Consider the following 17,788-nt stretch of genomic DNA (forward strand, 5'->3'; position numbering starts at 1 on the left):
CAAATGCTGGCAAGGTTGTGGAGAAATTGGAACTCCTAGTCACTGCTGGTGGCAGTGCAAAATGGTACAGATATTATGGAAAGTGGTCAAGCACTTTCTTAAAAAGCTGGAAACAGACATACCATTTGACTCAGCAATTCCACTATGGGAATACATCCTAAAGAAACAAGAACCATGACTCAAACTCATATGCATACTCATGTTTATTGTTGCATTATTCACAATAGCAAAGAAATTTAAGCAACCAAAATTCCCAACAACAAATGAATGGATAGGAAAGCATGGTACATTCCTACAATATTATGCAGATTTATGCTGAGTGAAATATCTCAGTCACAAAAGGACAAATACTGTATAACAAAATAATAAAATAGGACAGGAGGGTGTGGGGTGGGCAGAGAATGGAAAAAGAGTTCATATATAACGAACACTGTAATAGAATAATGAGGGGAAGAAGTGTCCAGAAGGAACAGATGATTAGGCATTATTTGTATTACAACAATCTGGAACAAGGGGTGCACTGCTGAGTAGGCTAGGGGAAGAGGGAAGGGAGGGAGGGGGGAAATGTGCAACAAAAAAGGGGGGGAAACTATAAATGCAAAAAGTTAACTGGGGCGGGGGAGGAAAGAAAATATACAACAATGAATGAATGGGAATCCAGCTTTTGTGTAAACTTGATTTTAAATTACAATAAAATAAAATTTTAAAAAATAAAAAGACGTGTTGCATTAGGAAAAATCTGCAGTCAGCAACTTCTCTAAAGTGTTAAAAGACAAAGGGTCCTGACTAGGAGCCGGTGTCAAAAGTGACCAGAGGAAAGGGAGGCTGGGGAGGGCAACGGCTTTCAACAGGAAGAATCAGATCATACCGCCGTTTCTTACCTTCACTGAGGTTCCTACCCGACAGGTTTAACTGGCCGCTCTTCCTGGCCGCCTTTAATAGTCCCTGGGGGACTGAGGTAGTGCAGTCTCTCCCCTCAGTTCGGAAACCAGCACGAGAATCCCGCTCCGAAGATCGCTTCAGGCGCGACATGGTCAAACCTCAGGTTGTAGAAGGTGGCTCCCAGCCCCTGACGCTTAAAGGATGAGCCGCTGCGCGGCCCCGCCCCTCCAGCGCGTGCTGAGCTGGTGGCCTGGCGCTGGGCTTTCGCTATGTGCGGCGCTGGCCAGATGTCGTCACTGTTAGCGCCAGGAGCTGGAGGACAGAGGAGGCCTTCCGGTTGCGGGTTCCGGCCCTGTGTCCTGGAATTCGCTCAAGTAAGTGCGTTTAACGGACCTAAGCGGGCTGTACCCTAGATCCATAGTGTCCCCTTATATCGCGGCACCAGTGTTCTCTATGCTCCTGCTGTGAGGAGTTGGTTCAGAAAGGATTAACCTTGTTGTTGTCCCTCTCCTCGCCTGAACCAGGGCCTTGACTTGAGACCTGGGCGCGGTCTGCAGCCTTTCTGGATCTGAGCCTGTGTTTGTCATTTGCCTTGGTGGCGCTAGACTTTTAGACGTAGGCAGTAAAATAGATTTCTTGTTCTTCGGGCCTATTCTTTGATTTCTAAATTGTCCACCTTCCCCTCTTCTTGTGTTAATTTTTTTTAATCTCAGGACAGGATTGAATATTAAAAAGATGGCATGTCAACAGTGTAAGAGAGGAGAAATCTTGGGACTTAATAAAAGTGCTCTCAACTATATGGTTTAGGAAGATAAATGGAAGCACAGGCATGAACATTATAGACATTGGAGCCCTGAAGATGCGAGTTCGAATTACAAGAGACCTTGTAGTTTATAAGCTAGGCAACTTCAGGCAGTATCTTCGGCAACTTTTAAAGTTGACCTCTTTAATTAATTTAGGGATAATCATTCCTACCTTACAAGATTTTTTAAGTAAGTAAGTTAAAGTAATTTTTTCCCCCAAATCTTGAGCTCCTGGTAAGGGTAAGAGACTGCAGATCAGAAGGGGAAAAGATTAAAATTGTATTATAAAAGTTGATGTTTCCTGAGGCTTAAAAGACTCTTTGAAATGTGTATGTTAATTCATTAAAAACATTATCATTGAAGACTCATTTAGTTCTAGAGTTCATCCACACTTAACTTTATGTGAAATGATTTTGTTTTAAAATGCATATCCCAAGGCCCTGGGCTACAAATTTACATGCACCCTGTAGTTACATGAACCAAACCTATTAAATAGTTCTAAAATTTTAGTTATAATAATTTGTAGTAAAAAATGGATGCCACTTAGAGATGCACATCAAATTATGTTGAAGATGTTTTATTATATCTGGAAATGTTTCTACACCAGTTTTTAATGCATAGAAAAAGTATAGGTAAAGTATGCTAAGAAAAGCATTTGCCTTAATGAGGTTAGATAAGAACTGACACTAATTATTCTTACATACAAATTCAGTTTAAAGACATAGAAATGGACCAGAATCTGAAAACTTACAGTACCGGGACATATTCTAATCCTCATTGAGAATGATGGGAGTTGGTAGAATTTTTGAAATTTAGGGTGATTGTCCTCTGAAAAATCATGCCTCACACTATTTTGCATGAGCAAGCTTCTTATCCAACTGTAAAATTGTGTCTTTAACGTTCTTTTTCCTTGTTGTGTGCCACTGATTTGGAACCAACCCATAGCTAGCCCTTCAGAGGCAGTAAGTAAATCACACAGGAAGAAATGTGTGGGTTTGAACCTCATGCCTTTGATTGCAGCATAGCTTCTTTAACATCCTCTTCCTTTTCCCTACTCCTTTCTTAAATAGAATCCTTTATAGTGAAATGAACAACAAAAATAGTACCAGTATTACCCTGCCAAGAAGGTGAAAAATTAATAATGGACAATTTACCTGATTTTAAAGGAATAAAAATTAACCTGAAATAAAAAAATTAATCATTAAACTAAAGGTATGACACAGACTGCTCCAGAAACTAGTCTATTCCATTGGGATTTGTCCTTTATGGCTAGAAACTCAAACTCACTGCCCTTCTTCCCCCCTTGCTTCTGACTGATGGAGACCATCAGGTTTCCATGGATGTAAATCCTAATGGGGAAAAGACAGTCCATTCTCCTTCTGCAGAGCAGGTGGTAGATTCCAGTCACCAGAGATTTACAACCTTTATGAGTTAGCAGAGATCACATTGAATTACGCCACCTAAGACTTGTCAATAACAAACCTTGGTTTAATGAACAAGATTGTGTGTTTCCTTAATTTTAATTTCAAGAGGCCTTATAGTTACAAAAAGTTAAAGGACCACATTATTAGCAGTTAGATTTTAGTTACCGTTTTAACTCCAAGTTGCTGTTAAGGGGGGGAGAGATACGCTGTGTGAAATCTCCAATTTTGGGGAACAGGGTATGTTTTCCTTCATGTTATTCTAGTTTGGAGATTGTTCAGTAAATCTTGAAACATTGTTTTGAGCTAATTCAAAGGATTTGTTTCATTTTGCAATTGAAATGAGCCTACTTTAGCTACTTATTTTTTAGCTCAGCATAAACCTTATATTTTCATTTGTTCTGATTATTTTTTAACAAAAGGGAAAATGACAACTTTAGCAAGTTTAGTCAGTTTATTTTGATGATCATGATATTCACCTTACTGAGCTCTTTGTTGGGCTTAATTCTGTTGATAACTGTGCTGTATAATTGAACATAATCATCTATTTTGTAGCTGAAGAAATGGAAGCTAAAGGGAGGTAAGAAAATTTTTATTGCTATGAATGGTATAACCAGGGATTTCAGCATGAATGTTTGATTTAGGTGTGATCTTATAAACCATTCATTATGACTTGTATTTTAAAATAAGGCCATTGAGTCAACTCCAGGTCAGCTGTGATTCATGAAATTCCCTGTGTGCAACTGCCCAGTACGGTTTTAATTGGCTAATTGTGTGGAAGATAACTAGACCTTTTTTCTTCAGGGTACCTCTGCAGAGATTCAAACTACCGTCTTTCAATTAGCAGTCAAATATGTAATGTTTACGCTACCCTGATACTCCATAGCTTAAATAATGGCTTTTCTTTCATAGTTTTAAATTTATTTCTTATCCTAGGGAACTTTCTTTTAGGGACACTTCAGTTTTTAAAGCAACTTTAGTTATCTTTATATTTAGAATATAAAAACTTTTACTCTTTCACAGTAAGCAACTGTCAACCTTTGTTGGAGGGAGGAGTGAATTGGCAAGATACCAGATTTTTCTATTCATTGTAAAGACAGATATTTTATTAATATTTCATTTTGTGTTGAAACATTGTTTCATTTTACATGAAATTCATATCCTATTTAATGACAAAATTTTAAAAAAATTGAAGTTACTTTTTGTTAATCTGTATTAATTGTTAATTTGTTAATATGTATGCAGAAATGTTGCCGGGGCTCTGGTGGCTAGTTGGCAAGAAGCTACACTACAACCCAGAAGGCATGCAATTCGGGGTCACCCACTGCTCCTCAGGAGAAAGATGGTCAGGGTCAGCTCTATATAGGTTAGTTCTGACTTTATGGAGCATAATAACAACAATGTAGAAGTAGAAGAATTTTACTATCAATAGAGTTCTGTGTGTCAGGAAGTGTGAGGATTGTGCAGCATAGAGCAGGATTCAGATCTTTTGTTCATAGGGTTGCTATGGGTCATACTCGACAGCACCTAACAACAACATTACACTTCATATTGTACCCTTGTAGCAAGTGCAGAAAAAACAAGTGATGGTAAAATATATGAATTCATGCAATCAGGAAATTTACATGTTTTATCTTAATTTGATGTAAACTTCAAAAGAAAATCAACTTGTGGCCTAGTGGTAAGAAAGAAACTGCACTGCAATCCTGAAGGCACATATATCAAATCCACCATCTACTCCACGGGAGAAAGATGAACATTCTCCTCTGGTGCTATTTATTGCCTCTGAAAACCTACTGGAAGGTCAGCTGTGATTTGGTTCCAACTTGATGGCACACAAGAACAGTAGTGTGAATTAATCTATTTATTTTGTTTATAATACTTTAAGAAGAATACATTTAAAACAAACCAAATTATCTTTTTTAGCACTGACATTTAAGACAGTGTATTTGCTTTTTAAAAAAAAAAAAAATTTGATACACAGTGTTAGAACAATATAAAATATGTGGAATCTGAAGACCTGTACAATAGAATTTTTGTAGATTTCTGTTGCATCAGGAATGATGGTGGTATAGTGTGTAATGTATTGTATTGGTACTAAAAGCTTTACATTTCAAAATTCACTACCTGCTCTATAGGAAAAAGATGGATAGTCTCTTCCTATATAAAACAGCCTCAGAAACCACATATAGTCACTAGGAGTCAGAATCAACTCAATGCCATTGGACTTTGATTTGGTTGTTATGGTAATTTTATTAACGGAATAGAATAGAGAATTTAGCTCTCCCGGTAGCTTCCTTGCAGAAGAAGCCCTAGTTAATAGTTAAAGACTTGGCTACTAAGCAAATGTTGGCAGTTTGAAGCCATTCTGCAGGAGAAAAGACCTGAAAATAAACACTCAAACTTCTTTCTGTCCAGTTAGTTTGTAGCGGCTTTTCATCAGGTTTCTGGGGCTATAAATCTTTATAGATGGGCACTGCCCATTTTTCATCCTAGGAACAGTCTACTGGAGACACATCCTTTCGGTTACCAGTGCACCTTGCTACAGGCTATACCACCAGAGCTTCCTGCAGAAAAGACTACAGCCTAGGAAACACTATGAGGTAATTTTGTCTCTGCGCTGTAGAGTTGTCATGAGTTGGATGACTGGAATATCTGTGACAGGAGCTTTGTTAGGTGAGAAAAACAAATAGGGTAAATATAAGAGTTATATCAGCTAAAGAATGGTAGTCCATCTCATAACAGAAAGATTTATCTACATATGGTAGACTAGCTTGATTTATTATTAAAATTGCTGTATTACTCCTTTGGACATTGTTAGTTATAACATGTTTTTTTTCAAACCTGAAATGAACAGTTAATAAAAACGGACTTATTGAAGGACACTTGTGAGAAATTGTAATAAAATCAAGTGATGATTCAGTTAGTTTATCCCTATTTTAAGGTATATTTGTTTGCTGTAAAGAACAGACAAAGTGGATTTGTTTAGAGATATTAACATTTTTTTCTTTTATTTCAATCACTCCGTTTCTCAGAAACATTAACCTTCCCTCTACCTCTTTCTCTCAAGAAAATTTCTGTGGTTATTGTCTCAAAAAACTTTATAATTCATTGTGTATTATGATTTGAAACTGCCTGTAGTTCATAATTTCAAGTGACTAAAGTCGCTAGCCTTCTTAGAAAACTTTTCCCATGGAAACATTTGTTTTGCCAAAAATGAATGTGTAGCCATAATCTAGGGAGCTCTGGTGCCCTAAAGGTCAGGAATTGTGCTAACAACCCAGAATTGCACAGTTGGAATCCACCGACTGTTCCATGGGAAAAAGATAAGCAGCCTCCTCCTGTAGGATTAACTGCCTCTGAAAGCCCACTAGCGGGCCAGCTTTGGGCTGGTTACAGTGCAACAATACACAACAGCAGCTGACCCTCTAGCAGGTTAAGATCAAGAGAATCGTGATCCTCACTACTGGGCCAATGAGTAGCATTGTGGTAGATGGAGAGTAAATTAAAGTTGTCAATGAATTCAACACCCTTGGTGCCAACAGTCAAATTATAAGAAAACACGTTGCACTACAAAAATCTGTTAAGAATGTCTCCACAGTTGTAAGAAGCAGTGATGTAAGACTAAGATGCACCTGATTCAGACCATGGTCTTTTCAGTTATTTGCGATGTATGTGAAAGTTGGAGAGTGAATAAGGATTTCAGAGGAAGAACCGTTGCCTGTGAGTTGTGTTGGAGAAGAGTTCTGGATATGATAGATTGCCAAGAGAACAAACAAGTGTGTCTTGAAGAAAGTACAACCAGGAGGCTCTTTGGATATAAGGATGGTCAAACTTCTTCTCACATACTATTGGAATTTTATTAGGAGGGGCTAGACCTTAGAAAAGGGCATTATGTATAGAAAGGTGGAGGGTCAGTGAAAGAGAATAAGACCCTCAGGAAGGGGGATTGATGTCATGGTAGGCTCAAGATTATTGAAGATGATGAATATGATGTAGGATGGGGCAAGGTTTAGAGCTGTTGTTCATAGAGTCACTTTGAGTCATACTCGACAGTACCTAACAACAACAAATCTCACAGGAGGGTATTGCCGATCTTTCTCCCTGGAGCCACTATTGGATTCAAACCAACTTCCTTTAGGTTAGCAATGCACCTTTCTTCAGAATACATCACCATGACATTGTTATGTGTGCATACAAAGTATTAGTAAATAGTTCATATTAAATTTTTTGTTTTTGTTGTTGTGTACTATTGAGTCAGATTCAGCTGGCACAGAAGGATATCGCCCCTCCTTCTCTAACAGAGCATCTGGTGGATTAGAACTGCATGCCTTCAGGATGGCAGCACAGCTTCTTGCCACTAGGCCACCAGAGCTCCTTTAGTTTATATTTAATTTTAAGGAGCCAAGGTGGTAAATACTTGGCTGCCAATCAGAACGTGTTGTTGTTATATGCTGTTAAATTGGAATTGACTCCTGGCTGACCCACCAGCAAACTTTTAGAGGCTTTGAATTATATAGGAGGAGTTTGTCCATCTTTCTCCTGAGTAGTAACTGGTAGATTAAAACTGCCAGTTTTAGGGTTGACGGTATAATTTTTTACCACTAGGCTACCAAATCTCCCTTAATAGAGCTGAGTCCTAAGTATTTGTTGAATTACTCAATTAACAGATATTTCAGAGGGGTATAGTAACTCTCGGTAAACACCAACTTATATAGCACAATTTTCATTTTCTCTTCTGAGCTAGAATTCCTTACCCATAACAAAAGCTCAAGCTTTGAAATCAAGAAGTAGATGGTTGGAAATCATCCAGTGGCTCCACAGTGGGAGCTCTGGTAGCTTAGTAATAAGGAGTTGTGCTTCCAACCCAAAGGCATGCAGTTCAAATCTGCTAGCTATGCCAGGGAAGAAAGTTGAACAATCTCCTCCATGCAATTAAAGTCTTAAAAAAATCACTGGAAAGTCAGCTATGGCTCATTTTGACTCAGTAGCACAGAATAACACATTTGTTCCACAAGAGAAAGTTATCCTTTTACAGAATTGTTGTTGTTACTTGGTGGGTTTTAGTTGTTGTTATTGTTGTACCACCAAGTCAAGTCTAATTCACAGTGACTCTATGAACAACATATCTGAACCTTATTCTATCTTGTGCCATCCTCACCATCTCTGACATATTGAGCCCATTACTGCAGTCACTGTGTCCATCTGGTTGAGAGTATTCCTCTCTTTTGCTACACCTTTCCAAGGATGATAGTCCTCTCCAAGGAATAATGTTTTCTAGCAATATGCCCAGAGTATGTGAGACAAAACTTTGTCGTCTTTACCTCCAAGGAGCACTTAGACTACACATTTTTGAACACATAGCTATATGTTCTTTTGATAGTCCTTGGGATATTTAGTACTCTTCTCTAGCATCAAAGCTCAAAAGCATAAATTCTTCTGCCATTCTTATTCACTGTCCAGCTTTGAGGTGCATAGGAAGTGATTAGAAATACCATAGTCTGAATGAGATACACTTTAGTCTTCAACCTGACATCATTGCTTCTCAATAGTTTGGAACAGTCTCTACCTACAGACTTTTCTGGTGCTATATCTTTCCTGATCTCCTGAGTACTGATACCAAGGATCTTGATTGTAGAACTAAGTAAGATGAAGTTGTTGACAGTTTCAATCTCTGTTTATCATGAGGTTACCTATTAGTTCAGTGGTTAGAATTTCTATTTTCTTGACATTAAGATATAATCCATATTGACAGCTGTAATCTTTTATTTTCTTCAGTAAGTGCTTCAAGTCTTCTTTACTTTGAGCAAACAAGGTTTTGATATCTGCATAATGCAGATTGCTGATGAGTCTTCCTCAGATCCTGATGCCATATTCTTCTTCATTTAGTCCAGCTTCTTTAATTTGCTCAGGATGTTGTTGTTGATTGTCTTCGAGTCAAACACAACTCATAGTGATTCTAAAAGGCCTGAATCCTATCTTCAACTATCGATATTTATCAAAGTTCATAGAGTTTCCGGGGGCATTCTGCTAAGGAAGTTGATGCCACTCCTGCTTCCAATCAACTGAAGACTCAGTCCAAAAATGGATTTGGAAAAAAAACCCCAAACTCACAAAGAACAAAAAACCCAGGCCAGCACACAAGACCTTGATTGGCTCCTACAGGAGGCTCACAGCCCACAGTTCAGAACCCACCATTGCCAACAATTCAAATGGTTGTAAGCAAAATCAGCCGATTTCACGGAGAAATCACCTCTTAAAACCCAACAGACACACACATGCACCTTCAGCTGAAGACTCAGTCCAAAATGAATTTGAGGAGGGGGGGGAAAAAACCCAAACCCAAGCCAGCACATTAAGCCTTGATTGGCCCCTACAAGAGGCTCCCAGCCCACAGCTCAGAAGCCTCCAATCCCAGCAGTTCAACATACAGATTTTAAATTTGGAGACGATACAACTCTGACACACAGCTTCCTTAAGTTTAAACCATGTAGTGTTCTTTGTTCACCCAACAGTCTCTTCATCTAGGTATAGATTTTGCATGAGTGCAATTAAGTGTTCTGGGATTTCCATTCTCCTAAAAGTTGGCCAAAATTATATTTCACACAGTCAAATGTCTTTGCATATTCAGAGAAGTACAAAGAGACATTCTTCTTGTATTCTCTAATTTCACCAGGAACCATCTGACATCAGCAGTGATATCTGCAGTGCCACAACCTCTTCTAAACCCCACTACCCTGGCAATTTTCTGTGTACTATTCTAGCCGTTTTAAAATTCTTTTCAGCAGTATTTTGCTTGCATGTGATGTTAATGATACTTTTTCATAATTTCCACTTTATTTTGGATCACCTCTTTTGGGAATGGGAACAAGAATGGATATCAGTCAGTAGGATAAGCATTTGACCTCCAAATTTACTGTTACAGACTGCTAAGCACATTCAGGGCTGAACCTGTTAGTTGAAATGTGTCAGTTGGTGTCTGATCAATTCCTTGAAGCCTTCTTTTATGCCAGTGTCTTCTGAGCAGCTTGAACTTCTTCCTTCCTTACCATTGACTTTTGATCATATGCTAGTTTCAGAAATATTTCAGCATCAGCCAGTTCTTTTAGGTATAGTAATTTTGTGTATTCCCTCCAACTTTTTTTATGCTTCCTGAATCATTCAGTATTTTGGCCATAATATCTCTCAGTATTGCAATTCAAGGCTTGAATTTGTTCAGTTTTTTCTTGAAAACCACTTACCAAAAAATCTCTGGGAAACAGCCAAAGCATTTATTAGAGGTCAATTTATAGCCCTAAGCAAACACATCAAAAGGCAGGGGAAAATGACCATTGACTCTCTAACCCAACATCTCCAACAGATTGGGGTGTGGGGAGAAAACCCAACACCCTCTAAAAAAACAAATTATAAAAATTAGAGCAGAAAAAATAAAATAGAAAACAGAAAAACACTTTAAACCATCAACAAAAGTAGGAGTTGGTTCTTCAAATAGAGCAATAAAATTGATGAACCACTAACAAAGGTAGCAAAGAAAAATACACAAATAATCCAAATAAAAGATGAAACAGGCAACATCACAACAGACCCAACTAAAATAAAAAGGCTAACAACAAAATACTATGAAAAACTATACTCAAACAAATATGAAAAGCTAGAAATGTTCAAATTCTTAGAAATTCACAACCTACCTAAACTGACACAAACCAAAATTGAACACCTGAACAGACCCATTACAAAAGAAGAAATTGAAAAGGTAATAAAACAATTTCCAGCTAAAAATCCAGATGATTTTACAAGTGAATTTTATCAAACATTCAGAGAAGAACTGTCACCAATTCTACATAAACTGTTTCAGAAAATAGAAAAAGATGGAACTCTCTGGAATAATTCTTCATAGACTCAGTCTATGAAGCAAACATATCTCTTTGATACCAAAGCCAGATAAAGGCACCATCAAAATAGAAAGCTGTAGGCCAATATCTCTCATGAACATAGATGGAAAAATTCTGAATAAATTCCTGGCCAATAGATTCCAACAGTACATAAAAGTAATAATTCACCATGACCAAAAAGGTTTCATGACAGGTGTGCAAGGATAGTTCAATATAAGAAAAATAGTCAGTGTAATTAATCACATTAACAAAGTAAAGAACAAGAACCACATGATCCTATCAATTGATGCAGAAAAGGCCTTTCACAAAATCCAACACCCTTCCAGATTAAAACACTCAACAAAATAGAATTAGAGAGGGATTTCTTGAACATAGTAATAAGTATATACACAAACCCGATAGTCAACGTTGTTCTCAATTGAGAGAGATTAAAGGCATTCCCTTTGAGAACAGGAACTATGCAAGGATGCCCTCTATCACCTCTCTTACTCAGAAATAAGAGGTATCCAAATTGGCAAAGAGGAAGTAAAATTACCTCTCTATGCAGATGATAAGATAGTATACTTAGAAAACCCTAAACACTCAGCAAGAAAACTACTGGACATGGTTGACTAATTCAGCAAAGTGGCAGGGTACAAGATCAACATACAAAAACAACTGGATTTCTCTACACTGACAGAAAATACAGAACTGCAGCTAAGAAAAAACAATACACTTCACAATAGCTTAATCACAAGATTAAATACTTGGAAGTAAATCTAACGAGAAGCACAAAGGATCTATTCAAAGAAAATTACAAAACATTACTACAAGAAATAAAAAGAGACCTGGAGAAATGGAAGAATATCCCTTGCTTATGGATAGGAAGACTCAATATTGGGAAAATGACAATACTACCAAAGGCAATTTACATATTCAGTGCAATCCCAATACAAATACCATTTCCCTTTTTCAATGAGATGGAAAAGGCAATCTTTATTAGTTTCATTTGGAATGGAAAGAGGCCCCAAATAAGCAAAACACTCCTTAAAAAGAAAAACAAGGTAGGAGGCATCTCACTGTGTGATTTCAAATCCTGCTGCCGTGGTGGTCAAGACAGCATGATACTGATACAAGGACAAACACATAAATCAAGGGAATAGAATTGAGAATCCAGAAATCAGCCCATCTACCTATGGTCAACTGATTTTTGACAAGGAGATGAAACCATTGAAGTGGGGAAACGACAACCTTTTTAACAAATGGTGCTGGCAAAAATGGAAAATGATCTGCAGAAAACTCAAACAAGATCCACACCTCACTCCATACACAAAAACCCATTCAAAGTGGATCAGGGACCTAGGCCTACACCAAGGACTATAAACTTCATTAGAGTAAAGCTTTGAAGAACTCAAGAAGTCCAAATCCACAATATAGAACAGTCTTCCAAACATCCTGAAAAATCTACAAACAGGAGATGAATGGGACCTTCTAAGAATCAAATCCCTATGCGCATCCAAAAACTTCTCCAACAGAGTAAAAAGGGAAGCCACAGAGTGGGAACATACATTTTGCAATGACATATCTGATAAGGGGCTTATATCCAGAATTTATAGACTACTCGAGTGCCACAACAAGATGAAGGTAAATAACCCAGTTGAAAAAAATGGCCACAGGATATGAACAGACACTTCACCAAAAGACATTCAGATGCAAACAAACACATGAAGAAGTGCTCAATATCCCTAGCTCTAAGAGAGATGCCAATCAAAACAACTATGATATTCATCTTACCTTAGTAAGAATAGCAAAATTCAACAGAGCAGCAAACAGCAAATGCTGGTGAGGTTATGAAGAAACTGGAACCCTTATTCACTGTTGGTGGAAGTGCACAATGGTGCAACCACTATGGAAGGCAGTAAGGCGCTTTCTCAAAAAGTTGCAAATAGAAATACCATTTGACCCAGCAATTCCACTGCTGGGAATATACCCTAAAGAAACCAGAACTGCCACCAAAGCAAATATATGCACACCCATGTTTATTGTGGCTTTGTTCACAGTAGCAAATATTTGGAAACAACCCAAGTGCCCATCAACAAACAATGTCTAGAGAAGCTGTGGTACATTCACACAATGGAATACTATGCTGCATTGAAAAACAAGGAACTCATGAAATATTATACAAAATGGGTGACCCTGGAGAACGTCATGGTGAGTGAAATAGTCACAAAAGGACAAATACTGCATTAGTGTCACTGTTGTAAAAAGGGACTGACATCAGGGTTGGAGGAACCTAAGAAAAGAGGGGATAAATAACATATGCTGCATTGAAACAGATGAGAACTGTTTAAAAGGAGTATATGATTAGTTATTATTTTCATGACAAGATTCCAGAAAAAGAAATGCATAGTAAAGTGGACTGGCAATTTGGGGGGATGAAAGGGGATTGTATAACAAAGAATTTTTTCTTTTCAAAGAGAAAAGCAAATTATGGGGGGAGGGTAGGCAGGGAGGAAAATGTACAACCATGAATTAATGAGAAAAATAAACAAATTGACAGTGAGGGAAGAGCAAATAGGTATACTTTGGAGAAAGTGCGGCTACAGTTCTCCTTAGAGTCAAGGATGGTGAAATTTTGTTTCACATATCTTAGGCATGTTATTAGAAGATGCTATTACTTAGAAAAGGACATTATGCTTGGAAAAGCAGAAGACCATCAGCAAGTTAGATTGATACAGTGGCTGCAGCTATGGGATCAAGCAAGTATATGAGAGATGATAAGGATGGCACAGGAAAGGACAGGTTTCAGATTTGTTCATAGGCTTGCTATGAGCTAGTTGTACTCCACTCCACGGCACTTAACAACAACATATACAACAGAGTGAAAGGCATCTTGATTGTAGGAACACTACTGGGAAGTTCTCAAGCATTTGCATTTGGTAGCACCTAACAATAACAATTCTAATGTACTTCTCAGAGTCTTTTCTGATGTCTACTTTAATCTTTATTCCCTGACTTTGTAATGACTTATTGTTGTTTTCTTATTGGATGATATCCTTGATGTCACTCCACAACTCATCTATTTTCATTTTCTCCATCTTCAATTTGAACTTGCTTATGAGTAATTGATGGCCAGGTCATTCCATACTCAGCCCATGACCTGGTTTTGGCTACTGCTATTGAACTTCTCCAAAATCTCTCTCCATGGATGTAGTCAGTCTAATTCCTGTTTAGTCTTATCCATTGAAGTCCATGTGTATAGACACTATGGTTTTTTTTAAAAAACATACTTTCAATGAATAAATTATTCCTTGTTAAAAATCCTGTCATTTGAACTCCAACCTCATTCTTGTCAAGGCCATATTTTCCAATTAGTAGCTGTTTGTCACACAACATAATAAAAAGTCCTTCTTCGTTTCCAACTCTTGCATTCCAGTCACCATTTATTAATGCATCTTGAGTACATGTTTGATCAATTTCAGACTTCAAAGATTAATAGAAATCCTTAGTTGCTTCATCCTTGACTTTCATGGTTGGTGTGTATATTTGAGTAATGGTTGTATTGATAAGACTTTCTCATATGCAAATTGATAAAATCTTATTACTCACCGGACTTTTTTACAATGAATACCATGCTATTTGTCTTCAGTTTGTCATTTCCAGCATAGTTGTTATGTGCCATTGAGTCAAATATGATTCATAATGACCCTGGGAACACCAAGTTTGACCCTGCCCTTTGTCCTCTCCTGTGTCATCCTCATCATCTCTGACATACTTGAGCCTATTGTAGCAGTCAGTGCATCTTCCTCTCTTTGCTGACCCTCTGCATTTCCAAGCATTATGTCCCTCTTTAAGGAATAACCTAAAAACATCCCCAGAGTAGGTGAGATAAAGCTTTGTCATCTTTGCCTCCAAAGAGCACTCTGGCTGTCCTTTCTCCAAGATAACTATTTCCTCTTTTGGTAGCCCATGAGGATATTCAGTAATGTCTCCAGTGTCACAGCTCAAACACATCGATTCTTCTGTCATCCTTATTCATTGTCTAGCTCTCAGAGAAATAGGAAAGAATTGAAATAATAGTAATAGAAACTATAATATGATCTACTATGTAGATCATGTGATTGTCTGATTAAAAATAGCCAAGACCTCTCAAAAGCTCTAAAAATCAAGGATGTTAATTTAAATATGCCTGATTTAAGCTGTGGTATTTTCACTTTCTTCCTATGCACTTGGAAGTCGGACAGTTAATATGAAAGACTGAAGAAGAATTAATACCTTTGATTTGTTATTGCCAAAAAAAAGTTTTGAGTGTCTCGTAGGCAGCTAATTGAACAAACAAATCTATCTTGAAAGTGCAACCGGAGTGCTCTTTAGAGGCAAGGATGGGAAAACTTCTCAAAGTCTTTGGGCTAGTGACGAGGAGGGGTTAATCTTTTGGAAAAAACATAACATGAGGAAACATCAAGGGTTAGCTAAAGAAAGGAAGACTGACACTAAATGAATTGATGCAGTGACTATCACTTTGGATTTGAGCATGCCAGAGATGAGGTTGGTACAATAGAGGGCATTTTTCAGATCTGTTCATAGGTTCACTGTGAGTTGATGGGTGAAATGTCATAATATCCCCTGCGCATTTTGTAATTGGATTGTCTTGTTTTTTGTTAGAGTTTTTTGTCAAATTTAGAAATTAATCCTTTTGTCAAATGTATCATTTCTGAATTTTTTTTTCTTTGATGGCCTACATAATTTTAGGTTTTGCACCTAGGTGCTTAATTGATCTGTTTTATATATCACATATAGGAATCTTATTTTAGTTTTCTACGAATAGAGAAATAGTTTTTTGGAGATATTTTTCCCTAAAATTAATGGATCATTAACTTTTGGTGACCCTATCATTAACTCGTCCTAGCACAACAGGAACAGACCACTGTGATCCATAGGATTTTCATTGCCTAAATGTAGATTCTCAGGCTTGCCTTCTTAACCCGTTTTAGGAAACTGTTCAACATCATAGTAGCACTCAAGCTTCTGCTGATGGCCGATCTTGAGGTACATTGGCCAGGGGACATGCTTTATTCTGACACTGAACCACCTCTGCCTTTTTGTGTGTATGATACAGCAATAGCTTTTCAAAATTGAGATTACAGAGGCATTTTCAAACTTTCCAGTACATAGATGAACTTAGTAGGTTTTATCTCAATGGTGACTTTGTTTCTATATATTGCTTATAGGCATCAGAAACACAAAGATTAACATATTGTTTTTCCTGTTCTTAAAAAAATTAATTTACATTGAAAAAAGTTACCTAACCTTGGGAAAATAAGAACTGAGGCACAAATGGAGACTTGTACACCAATGTTCATAGTATTGTTATTCACCATCGCAAGAACATGGAAACAGTCCACATGTCCAGCAATAATCGAATGGCTTGAGAAATAATGGTACATTTATACAATGGAATACTATACAGCACACAGAAACAATGATTTTGTAAATTATTACCTAACTTGGGAGGGACTGGAGAGCATTATGCTGAGTCAACTTAGTTCCACAAGGACAAGTATTGTATATAATAATTTTTTTTTCTTGTTATGTACTGTCAGACAGTATGTATCAGACAGGCACAGGAGGAGATTGCCTCTCCTTCTCCAGCAGAGAATATGGTGGATTCCACCTGTTTGCCTTTGGAATTGCAGTACCGCTTCTTGCCACTAGGCCACCAGAATTCTCTTAAAATCATTATTGTGGAATGAATATGAGGATCCAAGGAGGGGGTTGGGGGGAAGCAGAGGAATGAGGAAGTGTGAGGGAGGGAGCATTCATCATGGGGTTGTACAATTTGATAAGTGGAGGGTGAAGGAAAATGGAAAAATCTAGTCTGAAAAACATTGTGTTTAAATTTTGTAAATAAACTAGTATATTAAAAAAACCCAACAACTAATTTGTATATTAGCTTATATATGTATTTGTAAAATTATATCACTCAGGAGGACTCCACCATCTTTTCCAAAAGTGAAATTAAAGTTGACTTTAAAACCAAGATGATTTGTTTTGTCCAACTGAGAACTGGTGTCCATTAGGTATGCCTGTGCCTATTTTAAGGAGTGGTGGTTAATGTGCCTGCTTGGTATTTTAAAAGGTCAGAGGTTCAAATCCACCAGCTGTTCTGTGGAAGAGAGATGTGATAGTCTGCTTCAATAAAGAATATAGCCTTATAAAGAAACACTATTAAGGCATTTCTCTTCTGTCCTATAGGGTTACAGTGATTTAAAATCCACTTGTAGCATTGATTTTAATTTTGGGTACCTTTAGTCTGAAGGATTTCCTTGTAAAATATGAGAGCTTTCAGTAGTTTGAGAGTGGAAAGAATTAAAGCTTGTTTGCTATATGACTGAGAGGGTTGATATGACTTGGGAGGGTTTGTGTAACACATTACCTAGTATTCTCTTACAGACTTTTCTGTCACAACTAAGCAAGTACTAGTTTAGATTCTTCTTTTTTTTTTTTCCTTGGTTTATATTCTTTCTAGTATTAGTTCCTTTGATCCCTGAGTACTCTGGATTATAAAAAAACTATGGAAGCAGGTTGATGATTTTTGGGGTTGTTGGGTTTTTTTGGTTTTGGTATTGTTTTTGTTTTGGTTTGGTTTGGTTTTTTTAGTAAGCCTATCAGAAATCATGTATTTTCCTATAATAATACTATATATGCCAAAATGACATGCAATGTACCCCTTCTTTGCATGGAAATAATATTAACATTCAAGCCTTGTTAATATTTATCACTAAAGATATAAATCCTCAAAATGAGATAT

The 17,788-nt window shown here is 37.3% G+C and overlaps 2 protein-coding genes across 3 annotated transcripts in view; one reads left to right on the forward strand and one right to left on the reverse strand.

Annotated features, from left to right (window-relative positions):
- LRRC40 (leucine rich repeat containing 40) overlaps positions 1-1,083 on the reverse strand; it is a 66,825-nt gene extending 65,742 nt beyond the window's left edge. The window contains exon 1 of the mRNA XM_006879791.1: positions 882-1,083. Coding sequence (XP_006879853.1) covers positions 882-1,032 — 151 coding nt within the window. The 5' untranslated portion in view covers positions 1,033-1,083. The remainder of the gene's footprint in view (positions 1-881) is intronic.
- An 83-nt stretch (positions 1,084-1,166) lies between these two features.
- The window catches only part of SRSF11 (serine/arginine-rich splicing factor 11), a 46,062-nt gene continuing 29,440 nt past the window's right edge, over positions 1,167-17,788 (forward strand). For both annotated transcript variants that reach the window (XM_006879792.1, XM_006879793.1), the window contains exon 1: positions 1,167-1,260. The gene's annotated coding sequence lies outside the window, so the exon portion shown is untranslated. The remainder of the gene's footprint in view (positions 1,261-17,788) is intronic.

This window comes from Elephantulus edwardii, unplaced genomic scaffold (genome assembly GCF_000299155.1).
Source record: "Elephantulus edwardii isolate Elephantulus edwardi_28Jun2011 unplaced genomic scaffold, EleEdw1.0 scaffold00005, whole genome shotgun sequence".
NCBI classification, from domain to species: domain Eukaryota; kingdom Metazoa; phylum Chordata; class Mammalia; order Macroscelidea; family Macroscelididae; genus Elephantulus; species Elephantulus edwardii.